The sequence below is a fragment of the Prionailurus viverrinus genome, chromosome A1 (assembly GCF_022837055.1).
Source record: "Prionailurus viverrinus isolate Anna chromosome A1, UM_Priviv_1.0, whole genome shotgun sequence".
Lineage (NCBI taxonomy): Eukaryota > Metazoa > Chordata > Mammalia > Carnivora > Felidae > Prionailurus > Prionailurus viverrinus.
Window position 1 is genome coordinate 158,155,521 of NC_062561.1, and position 26,258 is coordinate 158,181,778.

A 26,258-nucleotide genomic window follows, 5' to 3' on the forward strand; every position below is an offset into this window, starting at 1 on the left:
ACAAGTAGTAAAAATTAAGACTGATAAACTCTTTCCATTAAATCATTTGAAAAGTTCAGTTTTATCGTATTTACAACTTCCAAACTCTAGAAGTATCAATTTATTATTGCTTTAAGAGACAAGTTAAGTATTTTTATGAAAGAAAATCTTTTCTACTAGGATCATCTCAACTCTGCTCTTTTAAAATACTAAAAGTTACATAATTTTATACTAAACACAAGTACGTGTTTTCTAACAATTGTGATTAGATTGAAAGAGACATAGAATCTCAAAAGTGATCTTAAGATTAACATGGTTTCACTCCACGGAAATATTAGTATTTTAAAAATTTCTGTAGTCCCTAGTAAAATGAATAGCCAAAGTTCAGAGAGCCTGAAACTAATCACTGATTCAATAATCAACTCAATACTAAAAATGAGAAAAATATATATATCATAGTTTTTGTAAAGTCAATTTGAAATCCTTAATTTTTAAAAATTCAACCAGACATTTTACCTGGAAAAAAAAAGTGAATTATAAGAATGATTTCATTTTATTTCAGAAGTATACTGTTGTCTTCATTTTATATTGGAATTGGAGTATCAGAAATGTTTTGCACATCATATTTACTACATAAAGAACGCTAAAAACAAACTTTAAAAAATACGTCAACATAAAACAAATAGAAGATGGATTAAAAAGAAAACAGGGGTGCCTGGGTGGTTCAGTCGGTTGTGCATCCTACTTCAGCTTAGGTCATGATCTCACAGTTTGTGAGTTCGAGCCCTGCGTCGGCTTCTGTGCTGACAGCTCGGAGCCTGGAGCTGCTTCAGATTCTGTGTATTCCTCTCTCTCTGCCCCTGCCCAGCTTCTGCTCTCTCTGTCTCTCAAAAATGAATAAATGTAAAAAAAATAAAAGAGGAAAAAAAAAAAAGAAAACAACACAGGGGTGCCTGGGTGGCTCAGTCAGTTGGGCGTCCAACTCTTGATTTTGGCTCTCAGGTCATAATCTCAGTTTGTCAGTTTGAGTCCCACGTTGGGCTCTGCGCTAACGGCATGAAGCCTGCTTGGTATTCTGTCTCCCCCTCTCTGTGCCTTTCCTCCATTTGCTCTCTTTATCTCTCTCAAAATAAATAAAAATTTAAAAAAGGAAATTAAAAAGAAAAAAAGAAACACAGAAAGTAGGAGGATTCAGGAGTTAGATCTGGGATGATCCATCACCACAAACACTGTGATTTTGCACAAGTTATTTAATATCTACATCTCATGTGTCCTCTATAAAATGGACATTACTTGGAGCTACTTCATATGGTTGTTGGGATTAAATGACAAAATATATACAGTAGTTGGTGCATAATAAGTACTTTATTCTAGTAATAATGATGATGTTCTAGGTTCTTTGTACTACCATGTGTGAAAACCAGTAGGAATAAAAAATAAAAACAGACCCCCACACACTCCAGACAGTGGAATTATTAGATGTAATAAGGTTCAAAATATATTAGCTACTACCATTATGTTTACCAACCAGTTAAGTAACTCTGAAAGGGCTTAGTAACCACAGAAGTTAACAAAATAGTTTATAGACTCCTAAAAATATCTGGTTATTGTGAACTAAAATATAATATATAATTCCTTTCATAGAACATCAATGACTTTGGGGTGCCTGGGTAGTTCAGTTGGTTAAGCATTCAACTCTTTGTTTCAGCTCAGGTCATGATCTCACAGTTCATGAGTTTGAGCCCTGTGATAGGTTCCGCACTGACAGCATAGAGCCTGCATGGGATTCTCTCTCCCCCTCTCTCTGTCCCTCCCTGACTCACATGTTCTCTCTCTCTCTCTCTCTCTCAAAATAAACTTAAATTAAAAAAAAAAAAAGAATGACTTCATGTTGTGATTCACATTTTTAGATTTTAGACATTACCAATGTTCCAGCTCTTAATTTCTTTTTTTTAGGTCTTTTTTTAATGTTTATTTATTTTTGAGAGAGAGCAAGTGTGAGCAGGGGAGGGGCAGAGAGAGAGGGATACAGAGGATTCAAAGCAGGCTCCACGCTGTCAGCGCAGACCCCAACGCAAGGCATGAACCCATGAACCGGGAGGCCATGACCCAAGCCGAAGTCAGACGCTTAACCAACTGAGTCACCCAGTCGCCCCGCTCATTCTTAATTTCTTATCTTTAAGGAACTTTTAGATAAAACCATCTTTTGGGATTCAGAAACACAATAGTTAATTCTCCCTAAATAGCAACATTATAAACATAACCTAACTACATAGCCATTAACATAGTTTGTAGGTATTAAAAAGTCCACCTACTTCTTTGTATCTTTCATAATGCCTGCCCAGAACTAGTATAATAGTACATGAAAAAAACTCAGTGTACTGCTTGTTAAATGACTAATCGAAAATCTGGCTGTATTCGTTGTTTCCCAGAATGATAATGCTAATACTTTAAAAAATTATATTATTCACTACATCACAAATTATTTTATCTTCTTGCCAGAATTTAGAACATTACTCACCTTTGCACTTCGGTGAGTATACTGAGCAACTACTCGGGACAACAGAGACCAAAGAGCAGGATCAGCTGGGTTACTACAGAGATAATCAAAAGCAGAAGGCTTAGAGATAGGAGACACTTTAACCACAAAAAGTAAAAGTAACCAACATTTTATTTAGTACCTAAGTTCAAAAGCTTGTCGACATCTAAAACAAGTTCATATTGTCTATGTGTGAATGAAAGTGCCTTAATTTTTAGAAAACATATCTCCTATATACATCAAGAGTCCTTATGAAAATAAGAGGGAAGATCAGTAATACGATGATTACAAAGCCATGAGACTAAGAAAAGCTAAGGAAATTTAATATGTTGTGTTCAAGGAAAACACAAGGAGATGAAAAGTGTGGAAGGAAAACAAACTACATTTACAACACTTTACTACCGAAAATAAAACAAATAACTACTGTTACTAGTAATAACAGCTTTCTATTTTCTAAATTTTGAAGACATTAATGAATGTTTGAGTGGCCAAAAAATTCCTAAGACCATCCAAGTAGACAGTATCAGATAACAAATGGGCAATACCACAAGCTTAAGCATAAATAAGGGCAAAAATAAATAAATGAAAGAATAAACAAGGGCTTCTGTATTAAAATGAGGTTCAGGCCTTAACCTAAGTGCAAAATTTCTGTTCTCTTACCTCCTTATCAACTGAATTAAAAAAAATATATATTTATAGATGAAATAATGTGTATAGTTAGTTACCTGGTCCTAAGTGCAGTTTCATAAAACCACATTCTGGTATCCAAATACATATGTTTACCTGATTTTATATTTATATTTATATTCCCAATGTCAAAGATCAGCTCATCAAGTACAGTTATTCCAAGTTCACAAGCACAGAACTTACCTGTGAACAGCTTTAGATGCTTGTCTCTGCACTGCCACACTGCGGCCTTGCAGTGCATAAATTGCTGAAGAAAGAAGGCACTTGTGATAATTACTGTCTTTCTGTTTGATGTGCTTCAGTAATTCATTAAGCGCCGCTTTTGACAGTGTAGGATCCTGCATTGTCAATCCTAGAGCACACAAGGCTTGAAGGCTTTCTGTGGTTGGTTCCTTTAAGATAGAGCTGTAAACATTTTTAATTGTCTATTAGCCAAAGTACACTAGTCTGTAAGTATTAAAACATATTTAACATTTAGTAAAAAAGCAATTTACTTAAAGATTCACCAAACTAAGTTCAAATTTAAGATAAACATAAAACAGATTCCTTGGCTTCTAGGGACAGAAATTTCCCTGAATGTCTAAAGCATTAAAAATACCAAGAGCTTTCCACAGTGCAACAGCCAAATTTCTTTTCTGTTCATTATATCTAAGTTTTAGAAACAAGTACAAATAGCGTTTTGTGGTTTGAGTTTTAGATAATTAACCATATAACCGTGTAAATAACCATAGATACCATAGGCTGTTATTTTATTAATTTATTCCAAAAATATAGAAATAGGTACAAGTTATATTGGTATAATTTTTCTATTTTTATTTATTATTTATTTTTTAAAATATTTATTTATTTTGAGACAAAGAGGGAGAGAGAGTGTGAGCACGGACGAGGCAAGACAGAGGGAGAGAGAGAATACCAAGCAGGCTCCATACTCAGCAGAAGCCTGATGCAGGGCTCGAACTCATGATCATGAGATCACAATCTGAGCTGAAATCAAGAGCTAGACACTTAACCAACTGAGCCACCCAGGCGCCCCTGCTATGATTTTTTTTTTTTAAGTTTTAATTTTAAATGAATTTTATTTTATCAGGTTAACTTGAAAAAGAAAGAGAAAGAAATCTCTTTGGGGACCAAAGAGGCCAACAAAAAAAAGCCAGTTAGAAATGCCTTCATTAAAGATTTAACATCTTATTAGATCAAGTGATCAATTACTCTTTTTTTTTTTTATGTTTATTTTTGAGAGAGAGAAAGAGTGTGAGCGGGGGAGGGGCAAGAGAGAGGGAGACACAGAATCTGAAGCAGGCTCCAGGCGGTGAGCTGTCAGCAGAGAAGCCGATGTGGGTGGGGCTTGAACTCCCGAAGCATGAGATCATGGCCTGAGTTGAAGTGGAAGCTTAACCGAGGCCCAGGAGCCCCTCGATTAGTCTTTAAACAAAACAATAATACACAGAGAGTACAGGATGCTTTTGAAGGACTGGATGGATCCAGAGCTAAGAATTAAGCCATGATCTCTAGCTCCACCTATGATTTTCAGTTCACAACTGGTTCAGTCCCATCTTTTCTGTTCACCAAAAAGATCCAACATTAAAAGCCTCATTTTACATTGTTCCAATTTTTAATCCAATGTTTAAGTATCTGGTTAAGTGGTGATGTCAACCATACATACCATTTAAATAGCAATGTCTTGGCTACATCCATTTTTCCTTGTTTATACTCTGTTATTGCTAGAGCTGTCAAGATATGCGCTTTGTCCTGCTCTGATTCAACAACAGACAAGGCTCTCTCATAGGCTATTACACAGAGTTGGAAACAGAAACAAAACAATATAAACACAATTTTGATTGACAAATAGTGAAATTTCTCCCTTTCTAATCTTACTTTTTAAAGGTCTAACTATAATTACATGTTATTGTTCCCTTATTTTCAAGTGGACAGAACAAACATTTATAATAACCTAACTTGGTTTAGCTGGCCCAAGGTGATACTGGGCATATCGTTAGGATTATTGTGGGACATTCCCCAACTTCTATCTTTACAGGAAGTCTTTAAGAGATGTGAAGATTTGTAGCCAATGACATATCATGAAAATTCTCACATGCATACCAGTAATTCCATCAAGCTGTAGATACTTAAAATGAGCTGCACACGCATAGATTGGGTCTTTATATATACATGAGAATGTACTCAATGAGCATTTCTGGAGAAAATAAAACACACTATTACTAACAACGGTTAAGGTCTTCATTTATCAGAAATTTACACTTAAGCAAAGACCTGCTTTCAGGTGGTAACGCGTATTTCTACCTTAAGTGATCTTTGGCCTCAGTTTCCTCATGTAAATAATAAAGATAAATACTCAGCTCATTACACTGCTATAAGGCCTATTCATCAAAATAATGTATTAAATAAGGAAACAGATAAAAAGTACCTAGTGTCATTCCTGGTTACTAGTCAGATTTAAATAAACATTGCAAGTCCTGTTCCCATTTCAATGTTCCATCTTTCTATATGTAAGTTTGTTGTAATTAAATTCCACTCAGCCCTAGAAAAGTAAGATGTGTCCTTTAGCATCAAGCAACATACTCACCTTTGCTGCTTTCCTTATATAGACCTTTCATAAATAAAGCCAATGCAAAACCTATGATGTCTTCTAACTCTTCAAGAGGTGTTGACTTAAAAGCCTGGATAGCTTTATTATATTCACCAATGGAACTAAGAAGCAAAACATAACTTACTTTTAATATTAAAAATTTTTTTTGGTTTACATCATAAAAATACAGAGAGATACTAAGGTTCTTTTAATACCTTCATCTACCTCATCTATCACTGTTAAGGCTATAGAAAAGATAAAATAAAAGGTGTATTATTTATTTCAAATAAGATGTACTGGGGTAATTTAACTTCAAAATTAGCTTCCTTTAAATTACATGTGAAAGTGATTAGTTTGGCTAAATTACAGAGTCTTTCTTATTAACGAACTTGAACTAAAATCCCAAGTTATAAAAATAATTTCAAGTTAACTTCTATACAGAACTCTTTAAGCTACATATGTGGGTTGAATATTACCCTATGAGTATTGTCCGAGCATCTTTGACAAGCTTAACTAAAGTCATAAAATACCTAGTCAAAATCAAACCTAGCCTTTGTGTAAAGTGTTTCCCTGCACATCCTTTTTTTTTTTTTTTTTTTTTTTTTGGAAGTATAAAGATACACTAAATTCCACAGACAAAACTATAGATTACCTTTTCTGTATTTAATAGGAAGAAAAGTAAAACTTGTTACATATGATAAAAGTACAATACTTTTTAACAACAAAAAAATAATTGTTTTGCTTATTTAAAGATGAAGAGAAGCTGCCATCACCTGGAAATGATACACTGTGTCTTTGAGATTCTTATTCTTGGTATCCATCACTATAATCACAAGCTGTTTCTATTTTTAATGTGTTATTGGAAATCTTTTTAGAAAATCCTTTTAATCTTGAGGAGTGTGTGTGGGAGCTAAAAATACAATCTTTGGTTCTAAAATTAGTTCTCATAAAGGTGAAAGATTTTAAAAAGCAAAAAAATTTAAGGTTTTTAAAATAAAAAAAAAACCTCAAATTTTGGTAAATATTTTAATGAAGGAAAGAGGGCTACCTTAAATTGTTCATGGATATATACATATATTAATTTTAAAAAAACACTATCTTCAAACATGTGATTACTTTTGTAGAGAAAAGAACAGAACTAGAAAGGGCACAAGGGGCTTCAACTTGTAAATTTTTCTTTGGTAAAAGAAAAAAAAAAAAAAAACCCTAAAGACAATGGACAATTTTAAGATCTGTTATATTTGAGCAGTGACTATTCATTAAATTATGTTCTATACTACTTACTGCATTTTGCATGTTTAATGTATTTCATAATAAAACAAATTAAAAAGATGATCTATTTTCAATAGGAGATATTTTCTTCTAAAATATTTACATTACATCAAAACTAAAGAGAACAGATACTTGTTCCATATAATTTCTTATAACCTATCTTCTGCTACAACAAAATCTTAGAAATAACAACACTCTATCAACTCCTAAACAAAACAGTTTAAAAGAAATGGAAGGAAGAGCAGTCAGAACAATAGTATTTTCCTGTCTATGGATATTATTCAGTTACACAAATATAAATGAAAATAACTGGCTACCTCAGATCTCTAGCATGTATCTCTTTAAAAGATGTAGGCACTAATCTCAAAATATCAAACTACAGTTTTGATCATTCAATTTGGGGGCAGTTTTCAGCTTGAGGAACACCTCTCTAACTGAAGCCAAAAACCTTCCCCCCACTGCCCCATAACACTTCTGTTCTCCAGACCTAATTCTATTCTCTAAAATACCTAGGTTTTAATCTTTTTTTTAAATTCTTTTCCAGTCAAAAGTCTTTGAGAATCTGAAAAAGCTATACAGCTCTCTCTCCATCCCAAAATATACATACACAAAAAATTTTTTGCACAATTTTATTTTTTGAATGTTTATTTATTTTTGAGAGAGAAAGAGTGAGAGCATGAGCAGAGGAGGGGCAGAGAGAGAGGGGGAGACACAGAATCTGAAGTAGGCTCCAGGCTCCGAGCTGTCAGCTCAGAGCCCAACACAGGACTCAAACCCATGAACCACGAGACCATGACCTGAGGAAGTTGGATGCTCAACCGACTGAGCCACCCAGGCGCCCGTTTGTAAAATTTTAAAAGGGCCTTTTTTTTTTTTCTTTTTTGATGGAAGGAAAGAGGGCTGGCTACCTTAGATTGTTTATGGATATATACATATATTATTTAATACTAATTTAATATTAATTAAAAATTAATGACATATTAATTTATTTAAGGTATGTAATACATACATTAATACATATATTAACGGATCTCTAAAGTCCATTCCCAGTGTAAATATATATAGCATGCAAATGAGAATAAGTCCAATTTCTCTTCCAATTAACAAGGGTTCTACTATACAGACAGCAACGCCTCTCTTTGAAATGTTCTCTTGTATAGTCCACAACCATCAGTTCTAAATCTGCTTCTCACTAAAGCACAGTGCCATTAGGTACCGTTAGAGGAACAGGAAAGTATTAACAGAGCCCAGTATTGAGGAGATTATGTATCCAGTGGACATAATCATCAGCCCACTCATCTCTACATGTTCCATTAGTCTGGATTCATCACTACCTCACTAGTCCCATAGCTTTCACCAGAAAAGTCTAACAGATTCACAGAATTAATGGGGAAAAAAATATGCTTACCATAATAATCTGCCATAATTTCTTACTGTAACATTATAAGTATCTTGGTCTTCCACACTTTGTAACAATAACATTGCCCTGGAAAAAAAAGGGGGGGGGGGGGCAGGTATTTTAAATTAGCTCTGTGAAACAGCATTCTTTTACTCTTCTTCAACTGAATCTACAGATTCTTGTTTTCTTCATTTCATTCATCTAATTCTTTAATGTCAGCTACAACAACTTTTTCATATATTAATAAGTTGGTACACCAAAAACACTTAATATGTAGATTTTAGACTATCAGGAAAGGAACTTGAATAAGGTGATCTCTTATTTAGTGAAATCATTCATCACACGTGAGTTTTAAATATTCCAAAAAAACTTAATCTAAATACAGGAAACAATGGTATCACTATTTTAAGTTTTGACATTAACTCAAGTATACAGCAAACAATCTTAAAAATATTTATATACTAGTGGTTTAAGTTAGGAAGCCAGGAAATTGAGTGCTTTCATGTGCACTTACCTTTTACATATAGAAAAATATTTAAGCAATACTTAGTTAAGAAAGAAAAGATTTATCAGGAGTCCCTAAAGGCTTAGAATAAATACATCAACCTGTGACATGTCTCATTTTATCTTGTGTTCAGTCCCCTTTGGGAAAGCAGAAAAATGTCTTAACAACTAATAGGAGTTGGATATTTAGTAAGATTTTTTTGTTTTTTTTTTTATTTTCTTTTCTGTTTAAAAAGGATGATCTAGGGAGAAACACTCAAGTGATGTTACATGAAAAACAAATATTTGCTAAAGAAGTCTAAGGCAATATTACACATTATTATACTATACTATACTATACTATACTATACTATACTATACTATACTGGTTAGATTTATACCTAATTTGTGGTTTCAAGCCTCAAATACTTGTCTAAGGCAGAAAACAACAGCAGTGATTGGTCAAGGAAGACTGGTGCATATACACATGACTGTGGAGTTGCTATTTGAACTTGAAGGTGTAACTAGTTGTTAGATTCACACTATTTGTGATTAGAGTATATACAATAAAATGGCAAGCACTCTGAAGTTAATCTTCTTTGTTTAAAAATCCTGCTCACTGTTGTATTCTACCATATTTCTACAATTTGTTTACTATTAAGCTTAACATGCCATTGAGAGACACAGAATTGTTGCTTTTCATGAACTTCCACATATACCTTTAAAAAAGAACTTCTTGGGGAGCCTGGGTGGCTCTGTCAGTTAAGTGTCCGACTTCGGCTCAGGTTATGATCTCGCAGTTCGTGAGTTCCAGCCCCACGTCAGGCTCTGTGCTGACAGCTCAGAGCCTGGAGCCTGCTTCAGATTCTGTGTCTCCCCCTCTCTCTCTCTGCCCATCCCCTGCTCATGCTCTGTCTCTCTCTGTCTCTCAAAAATAAATAAATGTTAAAAAATAAAAATAAAAAATAAAATAAAAAAGAACTTCTTGATTATATAGCCTCCAGTACCATCTAGTGATAACCCCTTTGAACTGCCAGGAGATCCATGAAAGGGCATGGCAAAGCGTTTGGGACACCTCAATGACTTTGTGTATGACAAAGTTTCTTCTAAGTATCTATTTTTTTACTTTTCAGGCAATGATACATGCAGTTAGGTCTTTTAACTTTTCAACTAGTATCCCCAACATTGTCATTTTTTTATTCACCCATCAATTAATCTGCAGAGAATAAACCTGCAAGTCGATTTCATTGCCTACCACCCTCTTGGTTGGTCATTTCACTCGAGCACACGGTCCTTGTTTTCTCAACATGGCAAGTGCACTCCTGTTTCAGAGCACGTGCTCTTGCCGTTCCTCTGCCTGGAATGCTGTTGCCCTCTTGAATGGCTTATAGCCTCACTTCATGCAGGCCAAGCCTCAACTGCCTCTTTAGTAAGCCTATGCTTGTTAAACCTGTCTCAAATTCACTGCCTGCCTTAACACTCCCTGGCCCTCTACCCCATTTTGATTTTCTTTCTTAGCAATTACCATCACAGATGTCTATAAGCTTATGATATGTCTCCCCACCACCAGGTCAGAAGCTCCATGAAAATGGAGTCTGTGTCTGTTTTATTGCACTGCTCAATTGCTAGTGTCAAGGACAATGTTTGGCACACAGCAATTCAAAAACTATGTATTGAATGAATAAAATACAGATCTTAAAGCGATTCAGACAAATATAATGTTCTCATTTCTTCTCTGAATGAACCTACACATTTTTAAAATAAAGAGACAGATTTTTCTAAAACAGAATCTGGGAGACTTTTCAGTTTGATTTTTGTTTTTTTTCCTGTCTGTCTCTCTCAGATAGAGCAACAGAAACCAAAATACAGCTGAAAATTTAAAACTGAATTTTTAAAAATGTAATGATAGATAATTAGAGATCAGGAAAGGAATCAGAACATTTGTGTAGCACCTTCTTCATGAAATGAAAACAAATTTTAAAAAGCCAAGTGATAAATACAGACGACTCTTAATTAAATGTAGAGTTTACCTTTGGTATGCACCTGCTGCTTCCTTTCTCAGTTGTAGATGTTCATTTAAGTAACCCAACATTGTGAAAGCTGGAGCATAATTCTGAATTCTTTCTGGAAATCCAAAAATATCTTTTCTTTACATGTGCATGTTGATCGTATTTGTAAAATATGAGTCTTATTTTCAATGCCTTTAACACCAGATTACTTCCTGAGATCACAGCTATTAAAAATGGTCTCATTTTTATCTTGACTATAAAGTACTAGTAATCATTTTATAACTGTTTTCAGTTATTGAATATTTTATAATTATTTATAGTTTCTCGTTATGCTTAAAGTCTAAACATTTTTATCCCCAAAGGTGTAATAATTTGAAATTGTAGCTTATATTAACACTAGTCATGAGATTCATAAGGAAATTCAGTTTTTTGGCTAATCACTTAATCTTTCCTGAAATTTTCTTGTTGGTTTGCTTCCAATTTCTATGTGTTTTTAAAAAATTCACTCAGTATTATACACTGGAAACACGGATGACTTGGGCACTTTCAGTGCAGAACTTTGAAATTTTAATGTCAAAAAACATCATCTATCTACTAATGCACAAAGAAGAAACACATCTGATTTATTTAAAAGCAGTATTGAGAGGGGTGCCTGGGTGGCTTAGTTGATCAAGCGTTCGACTACAGCTCAGGTCATGATCTCGTGGTCTACAAGGTCAAGCCTTGGTTGGGCTCTGTGCTGACAGCTGACAGTCTGGAGCCTGCTTCAGGTTCTGTGCCTCCCTCTCTCTCTGCCCCTCCCCTGCTCATGCTCTGTCTCTCTGTCTCTGTCTCTCTCTCTCAAAAATAAACATTAAAAAAACATAAAAGTAGTATTGGGAAACAAACCATCACTTAAAATCCCTTAAAATTGCTTAACAAAGTACAACGTAACCACAATTTATATGATAGTTAGGCTCTAACATCAAAGCATATAGTGAAAATCACATAATCAACCTTATTCTTGAAAAATCCTAACGTCACAAAAGAGAGGAATACCAAAACTGAATCACACTAAAAAGAGATTCATGCCTTCCAAGTACACTCACCCTAAGGCAAATTGTCAGTCAGACAAATAGATACGACTCCACTCTAGGGTAAAAAACCAGACTACGCATAACTGTCAGGAAATTATGTGTTCATTGTTCTAGGGACCCAAATTTTGTAGAAAGGTAAATATTTACCCCTGTGTAAATTCTTTATAAATGTTACCCATTCTTACGGAAATTTATCAATAAAACTTCTGATCCATACACTCTCACAGAGGCTCTAGATATTTATTGGAGTCATTCATTTTGGGAAATGGCATAAGATGTTAGTGCTCTGATGTGCTGATGTTTATAAACTAACTGCCTTCTGCTCAAGTATCCCAGGCTCAATGCAGGAAGAGTATTACAATCCTCTCCATACCTATGATGAGAAATTTTCTCTTCTGCTTTTCAGTTTATCTGTTTCTTCATACTACTAAACTGCCCATATGCCTGCTTAAACTTCTTTCTTCTTTATTAGAATTTCTCAAGGGATAAATAAAAGGCTAGCAAAACTAACATTTCTTGAGCATCCAGGGTACTTTGCATATCATTTTGTATAAATCATCCCATTTAAACTCTAAGCAATAGATGCTTTTATTCTTGTATTACAGATGAGAAAACTAAAATCCAATTCGGTAATATGACCAAGGTTTCATCATAGCTAAGAGGAGGAGCAGAGACTAAAAGCCACTGGTAGTTTTCCACCCCCCACCTCCCATGACCACAAGTGCATTCCTTAATTAATCCACATCACCTGTCTCACCCATTCACCCACCCACATTCCCTATGGTAACCATCAGTTTGTTCTGTATAGTTAAGAGTGTGTTTCTTGGTTTGTCACCTCTCTTATTTTTTAAACTTTGCTAGTTTGTTTTGTTTCTTAAATTCCACATATGAGTGAAATCATATGGTATTTTTGGACTTATTTGACTCTATTGACTTATTCTTTTTGGACTTACTTGACTCTTGTCTCTATTTGACTTGTTTCATTTAATTTGACTTATTACACTCTAGCTCCATCCATGTTGCTACAAATGGCAAGATTAAGCTGGTAATAAAACTAGTAGTTTTAGTAAGGAAGAAAGGAAAATTTTACAATAGATGGTTAATGAAACTTCACCATTCTGTCCTTTTCCTAAGGCTACATGTATTTTTCCAGTATTCTGAAGAAAAATCAGGTGTTAAAGTGGGAGATTAAACACTAATTTTGGAATTTAAAGCATATTATCTCATTTAATTTTCACATCTCTACCATCTAGATATTATTAACTAACTCCACTTTCCAAGGTTAACAGAGGTTAAAAGAAGTAAAATCCTTGGCCTAAGACTGTAGAGAAATAAATGGCAGAGATAGAACAGCAACAACTCAGGCCCATTACACTCCAAAATGCTTTCCACTACAACATGGAAATCAGTTTTATTGTGATCATTAGGTAGCAGCAATTTTCATCACTCTTCAAAAGGCCTTATACATTTTGAAAAGGAGACTGACCATTGGAGAAAAAAAAAAAGCAAATTCATGTCTTAAGGAACACTATTATTTTACTTGGAATTAACTAATTTTAAAACTTCTTTCAACTGTTTCAACAATTTATTCAAATATTGAGTTATTCAAATACTGAATACCTTACCTATGTATTTACTCAAAACAACTTGTGCGGCTGGAATAGCATTCATCTGAACGATATTGTACCGGTACAGCTCAGTATCTCTGTTGCTTTTATCTTGCAATGTTGTACAGACCCAATAAGCATAACCTATTGCTCCCTCGGTCTTTAAAAATGACAAAGTTAACAAGTGAATATAAGATAATAAATATACCAATAAAAATTATAAAACAGCAAGTTTCAATACAGTAAATATCACATCTTAGTCTTAAGTCAACTGCAAAGTGTCTCTAATTAAAGAGTCACTGTGATACAACACAGCTCAGAGCATATTTAAATCACTTGCTTCAACCCTAAGTAGGAGAATCACATGGGATTAAATAAAGTGCAAAAAAACAGAGCCCCACCTAATGGGTTGATATCCTTCTCTAAGCACCATTTTTAGAGATTAAACCAATAATTACCAAAGAAGTTCTAAAACACATTTGTAAATAAGAAATGCCGGCCTACTCCTTATCTCATGTTGATTTTTCTCTAGGGTCCCAGTTTCTATTCTAAATGACTACTGTATCTATTGAATCCCATGTCATTTCTTCCTGAGCTTATGAAAGATAACACAAGATGAAAATGAGAAGTTCTTTAAAGATAATTTCTAAGATAGAATAAAGAATAGAGACAATTGCTGTTATCAACATCTGATACCACTCTATTCGTTTTCTTAACAAGAATAATACTTTATTCATGAATGAATCCTCAATAATGTTCAAATTCTTACATGCATACTAAGCTCTGTAGTGTGCCTGAAAAGATCCATGGTGTCATAACTTCCAACTGTCTCTGCGATAAGAGCCTATAAAAGGAAAAAAGAGGTTCTTAAAGTGAAATTATTTGGCAGAACCAAAGGTTTACTAGCTGTGCTTCAAAGCACAGCTAATTTCTTTTCCAATCTTGGCTACTACATTCCCATGGCTCAGAGGACCAGAATAACTTGTCAAATTGGCCCTTAAACTGACAAATGCTTTCCGAATTCCCTCTGCAACCAGGCAGTGGTGCAATAATCCACATAAAATTCCTCAGAACACTGATAAAGCTGTGCTACCTTCTCCCTTCCCTTTCACCCTTGATCCATTCATACTGGTATTTGTCTGGACAGGGGTTCTTAATCACACGATCATCTTGGATTCACCTGGGATTCACCTTTTTAAAAAAGGAAGTCCTTACTTCTAGATTTCTAGTTTCCACAGACCTGGAGTACAGTCTCAACATATTTATTTTTCAAAAGTGTGTCAGGAATTTAAATAATATACCTATGCCTTTAACTTTATAGACTATGAGATAAAAGTACTTTCAAGCTCCTATATCTTTTATTTAAAAATCAGGTTTTTTTAAGTTATCATACATTACTAATATTATCAAAAAATTAATATAAAGTCTCACTTCTGTTGTTACCATTTTGATTAAATCTACCAGTTAACTCTTGAAATAAATTATTTTTAGATAAAAAGAACTGAAGGGCGCCTGGGTGGCTTAGTAGGTTGAGCATCCGACTTCAGGTCATGATCTCACAGTTTGTGGGTTCAAGCCTCATATTAGGGTTTGCACCTGCAGCATGGAGCCTGCTTCTGAATGATTCTCTGTCTCCCTCTCTCTCCATCCCTCTCCACTTGCATACACACACTCTCTCAAAAATAAACATTAAAAAAAGAGAATAAAATACTTGAAAAATTAAAAAAAGAATACGAGGTGGCTCTGATTAGCATCCAAAATCTACTGGTCTAGAGCAGTGCTACTCAGAGTCAAGTCCCTGGAGCAGCATCAGCATCATCACTTGGAAGCAGTTAGAAATACAAATTCTTGGGCCTCCTGCATCCAACTTACACAGAGATTAGTAGTAATGCCATTAGCTCCCAGATGCTAACCACAATTCATAGAGAAAGGAGTTACTTTTCTAACTCTGCTTGCTTCACCAATTAACTAGAATTAGATCCAAGAGTCAAAGGTAGAATAAAAGATTCTAAACTCTGATGGCTGATTTTCTGATACGGGTGATGCTCCTGCTATTCTCTGAACCCAAACAATCAACTACTTACTAATTCATTACAATTTCTCAACTAGAAAGACCTTGAAGACCACTCAGTCCAATCTCTTTCAGGTAAAGAAAATGAAATCCAGCAGTGATATGTTAAAAATCAGTCAGTGACAGACTCACACTCATAACCAAGTATCTGGATTCCTGTCTGGCAGTACAAAACTCTGAACTTTGGGGAAGCAGAGGAAGAATACTCATAAACAAGCACCAAATCAAATATAAAGATTTTACAGAAAATGGGAAAACATAATCAAAATGATCTTTGTCGATGTTTATTTTTTTGGTAAATGTGCTTTAAACAACAGAGTTCTAGGGTTTTTTAGCATAATAATATCAGGCTGATGGAGCCCAAAGCCCCCCAAATCAAGGCTTAATCATTATAAGCTGTATGCCCTTGGGCACAATACTAAGGATCTCTAATCTTCAATTTCCCCATCTGTGAAAAGAGTTTAACAACCACCACCATCTCAAAGGATCAATGAAAGATTAACCAAAATAATATATATACAAAGAGACTAGCACAATTACTGGCACAAAGGAAGTCCTCGTATGTTACCTGTTATCCAACATTATCATTGCTATTTATATTAACAGGTTACTTGTAATTTTTTATATTAACTGGTTGTTTATACCCTAGGATTATTAATAACTATATGTTATATATCTTACTTGTCCAATCCAGCACATTAAGTAAGATGGATCAAGGGACTGAGCCATTTTGAAAGCTTCATGAGCTTGCTAGGAAAAAAAAAGGCAAAAATTAACATGCCATGTCATTTTATTAATTTAGTATTAAATTGCTTATGTTTAAAAAGCATAAAAGAAGAAGTCAGACTTGTCAACATAAATACTTACAAGTCCAAAACTTCATTGTTTAAACACAATTAGCAATGCTTAAAACAGTGTTTTACTACGTAGTCCTAGAAAACTCCTGGGTACAACAGCTCTCTCTACAGGCTTAAGGGTTTTGGTCCCCAGTGAAAGGGCAATAGGGATGCACCTCATAGTCTGTAGAACTTTTAACCAATCACCCATGCATTTGCTAGCCACAGGTTTGACAGAAGTATCTATTGCCCTCTCCTGAAGCTTAACTGGCCTGATAAGAACTAACGGCAAGGAGGTCAAAGAGACGTACCTGAAACTTGGCAAAAAAAGAATGGACAGCATAAATATGTGCTAAGCAGTGAGGAAACCTTAAAGATATCTCACTTGGACACATTAACTTGCATGTTTATTTTTCTACTACAAAAACTTATTATATGCTGCCTTATACTGTTTTCTCAAAAATCAATGTGTGACAGGAAACAGTCTTATTTTTCTTATGAAAACAACAACTCCTGGACAGCAACTGAGTTGTACTATCATAAAACTACATTCAGAGTTTTTTAACTGAGATCTAGCTATGTTTAAATTTTTAAAAATATTTTTACATATCTTAAGATCTAACTTAATATTCTCCTTCATTCTATTTACAGGCTTTTGAAGCAATCTTGGCAATGACTTACTTTATCCCTGAGAGTATTACTGAAACTATTTTAAAAGGATGATATTCAGTATAACGGCTGAAACACAAAATAGTACGGATGTTCTATTATCTATAGATTTATGGAAACTACTAAACATGACCTACAAGCATGCTTCTAATTACTTACTGTATTTCTAATTCTCCAATATATAACTGTTCAAGTATGACAAATTACATTGTGGCATATAAAAGAATTAATATCCACTAAAGCCAAATCTAAATCACCCAACATAGGCTAAACTTAATCTGCTAGACATTACTAATCACCTCTTTTACTTCATCACCCCATCCCTAACACAGCCCACACAGGACTCTTCTTATACATGTACAGATAAAAAGAAAAACACCCCAATAAAACATAACAAAATTGTTCTAATCTTTAAATGAAAAACATAATTATAAATCCAAAATTTCTTCAGTGATATGAAAAGGAAAATAAATCTTACACGTTCATTATTTAATATAACAAATGGAATGCCATCAACTATCTAGCATATAGGTGAGCATACTGAATAGGTAACAATATTCAAAGTATTTCTCCACAAGAAGCTAAGCTATTACAAAGAAGTAATATTCATATATAAAAAATTCATATATAAAGCTATTACAAAGAGGTAACGTTCATATATAAAGAATGTTCTTTAACATGACAAAACAGACAACACATTTACCTCAATGTTTTCATTTGCAAGGTATAAGACTCCCAAGTTGGTCCATGCAACAGGATTCTAAAAGATGTATATATAAAATTAGGTCCCTGTCTACATGGCAGCCTGAGAAAGTTATTAACATGAAATTTTGAAGTTCTTTTTCACAGACAGACACATAAAACACTCACAATTTGTTCTGATTGGATTGACTTGATGAAACAATGCTGAGCAAGGGCGTAATTTCCAATACCTAAAAAATACAGAGTTTGATGAAACTGAACTTTATTACCTGAAACAGGCAATCTTCTAATAATATTGAAGTGTTATGCAATTCTTACCACTGTAACATGAAACCACGCCAAGAGCATTCCAGTATAAATGGTTTTTACTGTCGAGTCTCACCGCCTTTTTCAGACACTGAAAAAGTAAAATTAGATTAATTTTGGTATCTTGGAACATCAGTATTTATATCAAGATAAACATGGTTTTATGTAAAAACATGATAGTATTTATCAAAAACATTTTAAAAACATTTTTAAATTGTAAATTGCATTTCTTTTTTTAAAAAGGTTATAAAAAATTTCTCAAAACCCCACCTGTAAAGATTTCTCCAACAACTCTTTAAGATCATTTGTGTTGTTGCCTGTTTCTGCTAGATGTTGTGCTTGACGGTAATAATTAATTCCGAGATCACACCATGTATTAGATGTGGACATCAGTTTTAATGCACGACCATAACACCTGTGGAAATATAAAAATAAATGTTGTGTTCTGTTAAAATGTCCTAATTCAAAGTAAATGTCATTAACTAGCAAACTTTGTAAATTACCTTCCTCCAAGATGGAGGAGCTCATTCTTCTTTAATACTTGTTTTCCTTCTTTCTGACCTAGGAGGACTCCTAAAACATTAACATTTACTTTAGATGGTGAGACAGCGTACAGACTGGTACAAGCATCCCCAACTAGCTTCCAAAGGCAAGACACATCAGCTCGATGCTGCAGAGCCCTAAAAAAATAAACAGTGTTTATTTTATTTTTATACTTACAAGTTATTTCCAAAAACTAGGAAGTTTATCTCTCGCATTACAATCTTGATTAAGAATTACTTCCTTGGTTAAGTGCAGTGAATGCTTTACTAAATTCTTTCCAAATAAGTTACATGTTATCACTCCCTTATTAGGAAGAAGAAAGGAAGGGGGGAAGGGGAAAGAAGTGATTATTTTGAATGCCAGAAATTTTGCAAACACCTCTTTGGTACTCTTCTTCATTTTTATTAGAAGTAGCAGAAATCACATAAATAAACCAATACATTTTCCAGGACCAATTCACCTTTAACTGAATTTTTTTGAACTGTGCTGTCTGTGTTTGTCTTTTAAACAGTAACCAAAGTAGTAAAGTTGGTAGCTCTCTCTCAGTTAATTATTGTAAACTCACGTTTTTGCTTGTTGGTCTTTGGTCAAATAAAAATGACTAGTAAATGTGTGCTATATTAAATATATTTGGTGGTCCAAAGGATTTTTACTAAGACCAAGATTACCAAAAAGCTAAATATGAAAATGTGAAAACTCATGATTTATTGAAGAAATATGACTGAATGCACAAGCTTAAAAGAGTAAATAAAAATATTAATTATGGTGATAAAGGTCACCTCTTCTTAAAATGAGAAAAATCTCACTATTTCTCTTCATTTTTCTCTTCTCAAGATCTTATAAATAAAACATGACAATTTCACTTAAGCCAAGTCTCAATAATCAGTCATCACAAACAGCTATGTTACTGGCAGATGGACAAGCAGATGGAACATTTCTCATAGCCTTTTCTACTAAAAGAGTCCAGCCAAAAATCATTTTCCAGTATCTTTCTGAGAGATAAGATTAATTATTGCAGTCATCACTGAGAGCCCACTGTGAGAATCAGGAGGAAGGACAACACTATTTGTAGTTCCTCTGCTTAAATATCTTAGCATAACTTCTAAAAATGACAGCATGAGAGGATAATGCTAAGTGAAATAAGTCAGTTGGAGAAAGGCAAATACCATACGATCTCACTCATATGTGAAATTTAAGAAACAAAACAAACGAGCAAAGGAAAAATAAAAGAAAAAAAGAGACACAAACCAAGAAACAAGAAACAGACTCTTAACTATACAGAACACACAATGGTTACCAGAGGGGAGGAGGGTGGGAGATGAGGGGGAAAAGAGAATGGGAGTTAAACAGTACACTTGTTGTGATGAAAAGAGTAAAATAAAATAAAATAAAACAAAATAAAAGCAAATAAAATCTACAATATGAAAGAAGAAAATAGAAGGAGAAAAGGGAACCAGAGGGCATTTTAATAGCCTAAACTCTTTCAATAAAAAAATAAAGTATCTGTAAGGTGAAATAACTTCTATCACCTTTACACAAGAATTGTGGTAGTACGAACTTTTACATCCAGAAGTAAATATAAATTTGGGGATTATCACTTTAAGAGTTTTATATACCTCCATATAATTGGCTGTGAATGCTACAAGCTATGGGCTACCCAGAACAAAATTTCCCATTCTCAGAAAGGCAGTTTTTGTATCTCCAGTATCATCAAAGGTTCACAATTACTCTTAAACACTAGTTCAAACAAAGCATGCCCTGTTCACAATACCCTCTCCTCTTTGGAAAGATCTATATAATGTGAGACTTGAAAAGCAGCAATAAAAACCTGTGGGAGAAAAAAGGCTAAGGTTTTCTTTTCATATTTGGTTCACATTCTGGAGCAACTAAATCAACAGGAAACAGAAGGGAAGACAAGTCAGAAAAGAAAGGAAGGGAAGCACAAGAAAGGTGTTTAAGAAAAAAATTTCAAACGTATGTGCAACATGTGGACTTTTTAAAATCATCTACCACAAATAGCACTTCTACTTAGCTGGTGAATTTACAGTTCGATAAAAATACCAGGTTTACTCAAATTTTTCTGATTCCCTTAATATTACACATCACTTTTTTTACTACACAGATTCTCTCCAGGAGCAGATTGCTCGTTTCCCCTCACCTTCAACCCTACTGATATACCTAGAAGCGGCCCTTACCATTGAATATAAATCATACTGTTCACCTCAAGTCCTAGTTCCCAATCAGTTCCATTGGAGGTACTGGCATTTCTAGGTCTCCTGCAAGGGAACACTGATGCACAGTAGTCAAGCTGCTGCTCCTCTAGCAGAATGCTTCTTTCTTCCCACCCTTCCCCATGCAGCCAGCAGGTCAACAAGAGCAAGAAACTGTATCTGTTCTCCAGTGCCACGTTAATACAATATGTGTGCTATAGAATTCATTGGCTACTCCGTTACTCTTTATGTTTAATATTCTGAGTACTGATTGCTGTATCTCACAGAAAAAATACAGAAACATTTTCTAAATTTGGCTTTAAGATAATGCTAAGAAAATAAACACAATGAATAATAAGAATAACACTAACCAAGTAAAATATTCCAGTGCTTTTTCTATGTAGTCCACAGCTTTCCCATCAAGATAATCCACTAGAGCTGCTTTTGCCATCATAAGATGGCATTCGCCCAAACCTAAAACCAGTTAGTTTATAGTTATTAAAACACATACAGAAACACTTAGAGTAAACTTTAAAAAATGTAGCGGTGTTATTTTAAAGCCACTTTTCAGAAAACAAAACTTAACGGTATTTTATAAAAATTATCTTTAAGTATGGTCTCGCATACACTTAGTACTGTTGCAGTAACATGTGCTAAAAGTGATAAAAATCTATACAAAGAATTTCCTTGACTTTGGGCAGATTACTTAACTCTTAAAACCTCAGCCTTGAAAATGGTGATATTACCTAAATGCTATTCTCCATCATATTACTATTTATTAACTGTTGTGAAGCAAGATTTCATCTATTTATATTCAAAACTGGATAGCAAACTACACAGTAAAAATGTAATAAATGAAACAGCAATTTCCTAAAGTACCCAGTAAAGATTTAATAAATGTGAATTCTTTTGAGGAAAGTTTTACAAAATTAAAACAAAAGTTTTCAAGGCCTAAGTTATGCATTGCTTACAACATACACTATTTCTGATTTTTTTTTTTTTTTAACAACGTTTATTTATTTTTGAGACAGAGACAGAGCATGAACAGGGTGGGAGGGGGGGGGCAGAGAGAGAGGGAGTCACAGAATCTGAAACAGGCTCCAGGCTCTGAGCTGTCAGCACAGAGCCCGACGCGGGGCTTGAACCCACGGACCATGAGATCATGACCTGAGTGGAAGTCGGACGCTCAACCGACCAAGCCACCCAGACGCCCCCACTATTTATGATTTAAACCGCAGTTGTTTAGTTAAAAAGTAAAAAGAAATGGAGTAAAAGACATATTAATGGGCTCCAAGTTTTTTTAAATGGTTAAAGTCATAAAAAATTTGGATTATATATGGATGCTGTTTTACTTTGTACTACCAAAAATCATTTGTTGGGGCGCCTGGGTGGCGCAGTCGGTTAAGCGTCCGACTTCAGCCAGGTCACGATCTCGTGGTCCGTGAGTTCGAGCCCCGCGTCAGGCTCTGGGCTGATGGCTCAGAGCCTAGAGCCTGTTTCCGATTCTGTGTCTCCCTCTCTCTCTGCCCCTCCCCCGTTCATGCTCTGTCTCTCTCTGTCCCAAAAATAAATAAACGTTGAAAAAAAAAAAATTTTTAATAAAAAAAAAAAATCATTTGTTAAGGAGTAGGTATCTATGGAGAAACTTAAATTAATTTAGGTAATTACAAAACAATGTAAGTTGCCCTTAAAGTTCAAAAAGTGAAAAAAAAAATCTTCTGTAAGTTAAAAAGCAATTAAAAGGTATTGAGATATTTTGAAGATATGGTAAATTAATTACCAAAATATAACAGGAGGAAAACTCTTGTTTTAGAGATCCATTTTTAGATCAAATAGCTATCATGCTGTTTGTCTAAAAATTAAATCTTTATCATACTACTATTGATTAACTGTTGGGAAATAAGATTTGATCTCTCTATATTCAAATCTATATAACAAGCCATATTATAAGAGGTTCATGAAAGAAGCCACTGTTGACTAAAGAAGTCCTTTTCAGGTTATGAAATACATTTAGGAAATTTACACAAGGATTTTATACTCTAGTATCACAAAAGTCAAAGGAGCTATGAAAAAATTACCTTTCAAAGCTGGCACATAATCTTCTTTCTTTTTAATGATCAGCTGGTATTGAGCTATCGCCTCCTTATATTTGCCTAGGATTTGCTGTATTGCTGCAACCTTAAACACACTGTATGTGGATTCTGGGTTCAGCTCACTGGCTTTTGTGAAGGATTTCAAGGCTGTGGTATAGCCACCTCTGCTTAAGTATGCCTCTCCTAATGACTCCCAACAATTGAAGTCCTTTGGGTCTGCCCTTAATGCTGCCTGTAAACTAAAATTTCAGTAAACCGTAAGACAACTAAATGTAAAAGAACTACTTCCACATTTGACAAGAAAATATAAAATAAAGAATTCAGTTGAATCACATACAACCATGGTTACTTCTATTTATCAAAGTGCTATTTAAAGCAGGTATACCTGTTCCTTTTATAACTTGAATTTTTTTATAACTTTCATATTTTAATACTAAGAAATTTTATTACAAATTTGGAATGAATAAGAATACTTTCTTGCACAAGAGCTGACCAGAATTTTCTTCCTTGACTATCTGAAAGAATCCCAGTTTCCTACCAGAATAGGCATATATCTCAGTATGCCTCATGACAATTAGTAATCTCCCACTGATCCTGTTACCAAAACAGAAATATCACAGCAGCCTAGGTATTTACATAAATCAGAAACTTTATCTTGATCCAAATATATATATATATTTGTTAATGTTTTCACAAATAGAAGAAAAAAATAACTGTTTACAACAATTTGTTAGGTTCAGAAAAAAGGCACTTTCTAATCCTTTCTAAAAAGAAAACATACAAGGCTTATAGTTAATTGTGGGCATTCACGTTTAAGTATTCATTTTAAGTTTTGGGGGTGACTGTAGTAATAAACAAATTTTATCACTTGTAGTATAACCAAAAAAACTTATATAAAGGCTTAGGTCTTATAAACCTAATTAAGTTGATAGATATTATAATCTCATTACTAGGAAATGCCAATGCTCTGTTACACTTTCTTATAAACAGAAAGTCTTGCCTTTGTTTTTCATTTTTTTTTTGAACTGAAGTACAGTTGACATACAATATTATATTAGTTTTGGGTGTACAACATACTGACTTGAATTTTACAGACACTATGAAATATTCACCATGGTTAAGTGTAATTACCATTTGTCATCATACAAAGTTATTACAATATTTTATTATATATTTACTATTAATTAAATATATTTTATTCTTTTTTTTTTTTTAAGGTAAACTCTGAGCCTAACGTGGGGCTTCAGCTCACAACCCTGAGATCAAGAGTTGCATGCTCTACCAACTGAGGCAGCCAGGTGTCTCTATTCTCAAGTATAATTCAAACCAAATAACTGAAAATGAGCTGCTCCAGATGGACTTCAAGGTGTCAAATGTATCCCCTGCCCCCAGGGGATACAAAGCATGTCACTGGAAGAACAAAAAAGGTATCAGCCTTGGCTTTTTATCATTCCTTAAGTTTCCACTGAGAACCTATTACATGTATAACACTAGGAAGACTTCACTTCATTAGACTGGCTATTCCCTTAACAACAGGACATCATTTAATCTATTTTTGCATTCTCCAGTGCCTTCCAGATAATAAGAACCAATCAACTATAAATAAATTTTGCTATTTCTTCTCTCAAAATATAATCTGGAATGAGGAAACTTGTCAAGTCCATTTTGGGTATAAACAGGAGTTTAATTTAAGGAACCAACAGGCTGTCTAACAGTTTAAATATAATAAGGTGCCTTACTCAGCCACTGCTTGAGAATGCTGACCAGCTTTCAAATAGTACAGTCCGCGCCTCAGCCAGGCCCATTTTGCTGTTCCAGCACTTGCCTTTTGAGTTACTGTTGTTAGGATGGCTAAGGCAGTTTCCTTAAAAAAGGAAGAAAAGACTGATTAAGAAAGACTAATATTAGAGATAGTGAATATCATGAAAATACAGACCACCTATGTATAGTACCCAAATATATTTTCATTTACCACTTTTGATTCTTTAAACTTATACTAGTTTATACTGAACTACAGTTTCAACAATAAGTGAGGAGTGATGTAATGTCTGTCAATGAAAAGAAAAGTTTCTCCATAAACAGTGGCAAAAATATTTCTATTGTATCTCCAAAGAAAAATTTAAAGAAATAATAACTTCCAAGTGTACATATATAAAAATATTTCTATTTCTATACTCAGGATAAAAAGAAAAAGGTATTTAAGTTATTAGACATACCATCTCTTCAAGCTCCACACTTAAGTCAACTGCTGCAGCTCCAGATTCAGCATCAGTATCATCTAACTCAAACGCTTTCCTGTAACAGCCACGGGCTCTGTTTTTATCTCCTACCACATCTCTGTAGTAATGACCTAAATAGCAGAAAACTTTGCCCATGTATGTATCCAGTCTGGCAGCCTTTGAAACAGAGATGGATAGCAACACAAAATTAAAGTTTGTTTGAGTGGGTCTCTTTAAAAACACAAAAGATAAATACACAGATTAAAAGAAAAATGGAACACTTTCATTAAACATAGAAAAAAGATGCCAACACGTCCTTTAATGTAAGATTTAAAGCAACAGGAAACCTAGTCATCACTGCTTATAAAAAACAAGTGCAAAAATATAAATAATATTTATTAAAAAGAAATGTGAAATTAGAGTTATTATATTCACCCTCTTTTATGCATCAAGGTAAGAATGTGACACTGGTACTTGTTAAACATTTTAAATATGAGAAATTATACATCTGGAAGTATACATGGCCATAAAACTACAGTAGAAATTACTTAAAAACAATATTCTTTTCCAAAGATAATTATGTCTCATTTTGTATAATGTCTGTTTCTTACATAAGTAACTTTTAGGGGTGCCTGGATGGCTCAGTCAGTTAGGTAGCCGACTCTTGATTTTGACTCAGGTCATGATCTCATGGTTGTGGGATCAAGCCCCACATTCTTTGTGCTAAGTATGAAGCCAGCCTGGGATTCTCTCTCTCTCCCTCTCTCTCTGCCCTTCCCCGGTTGTGCTTGCTCAAGTGCTCGCTCGCTCTCTCATATTCTCTCTCTCAAAATAAATAAACTTTAAAATATAAAAAGTTAGATAAGTATCTTTTATATTTTTATTTTCTCCTTACCCATATAACTTTCTCACAAAACTTTATGTGACAGAGATCAAACACCAAAAACTTCAGTTTAAAAAAAAAAGCAATT

At 34.1% G+C, this 26,258-nt stretch overlaps 1 protein-coding gene across 3 annotated transcripts in view; it reads right to left on the reverse strand.

The window, feature by feature from the left end:
• SKIC3 (SKI3 subunit of superkiller complex) overlaps window positions 1-26,258 on the reverse strand; it is a 108,367-nt gene that overhangs the window by 29,292 nt on the left and 52,817 nt on the right. For all 3 annotated transcript variants that reach the window (XR_007151985.1, XM_047857702.1, XM_047857703.1), the window contains exons 17-34: window positions 25,285-25,464; window positions 24,808-24,932; window positions 23,054-23,307; window positions 21,347-21,449; window positions 18,726-18,902; window positions 18,493-18,637; window positions 18,235-18,313; window positions 18,085-18,146; window positions 17,918-17,974; window positions 16,391-16,459; window positions 14,408-14,482; window positions 13,657-13,798; window positions 10,977-11,070; window positions 8,473-8,550; window positions 5,790-5,914; window positions 4,869-4,992; window positions 3,389-3,610; window positions 2,501-2,573 (exon numbers count right to left, since the gene is read on the reverse strand). Coding sequence is in view for 2 of the 3 variants with exons in the window: in XM_047857702.1 (XP_047713658.1) it covers window positions 2,501-2,573; window positions 3,389-3,610; window positions 4,869-4,992; window positions 5,790-5,914; window positions 8,473-8,550; window positions 10,977-11,070; window positions 13,657-13,798; window positions 14,408-14,482; window positions 16,391-16,459; window positions 17,918-17,974; window positions 18,085-18,146; window positions 18,235-18,313; window positions 18,493-18,637; window positions 18,726-18,902; window positions 21,347-21,449; window positions 23,054-23,307; window positions 24,808-24,932; window positions 25,285-25,464 (2,184 nt within the window). In the remaining variant the exon portion in view is untranslated. The remainder of the gene's footprint in view (window positions 1-2,500; window positions 2,574-3,388; window positions 3,611-4,868; window positions 4,993-5,789; window positions 5,915-8,472; window positions 8,551-10,976; window positions 11,071-13,656; window positions 13,799-14,407; window positions 14,483-16,390; window positions 16,460-17,917; window positions 17,975-18,084; window positions 18,147-18,234; window positions 18,314-18,492; window positions 18,638-18,725; window positions 18,903-21,346; window positions 21,450-23,053; window positions 23,308-24,807; window positions 24,933-25,284; window positions 25,465-26,258) is intronic.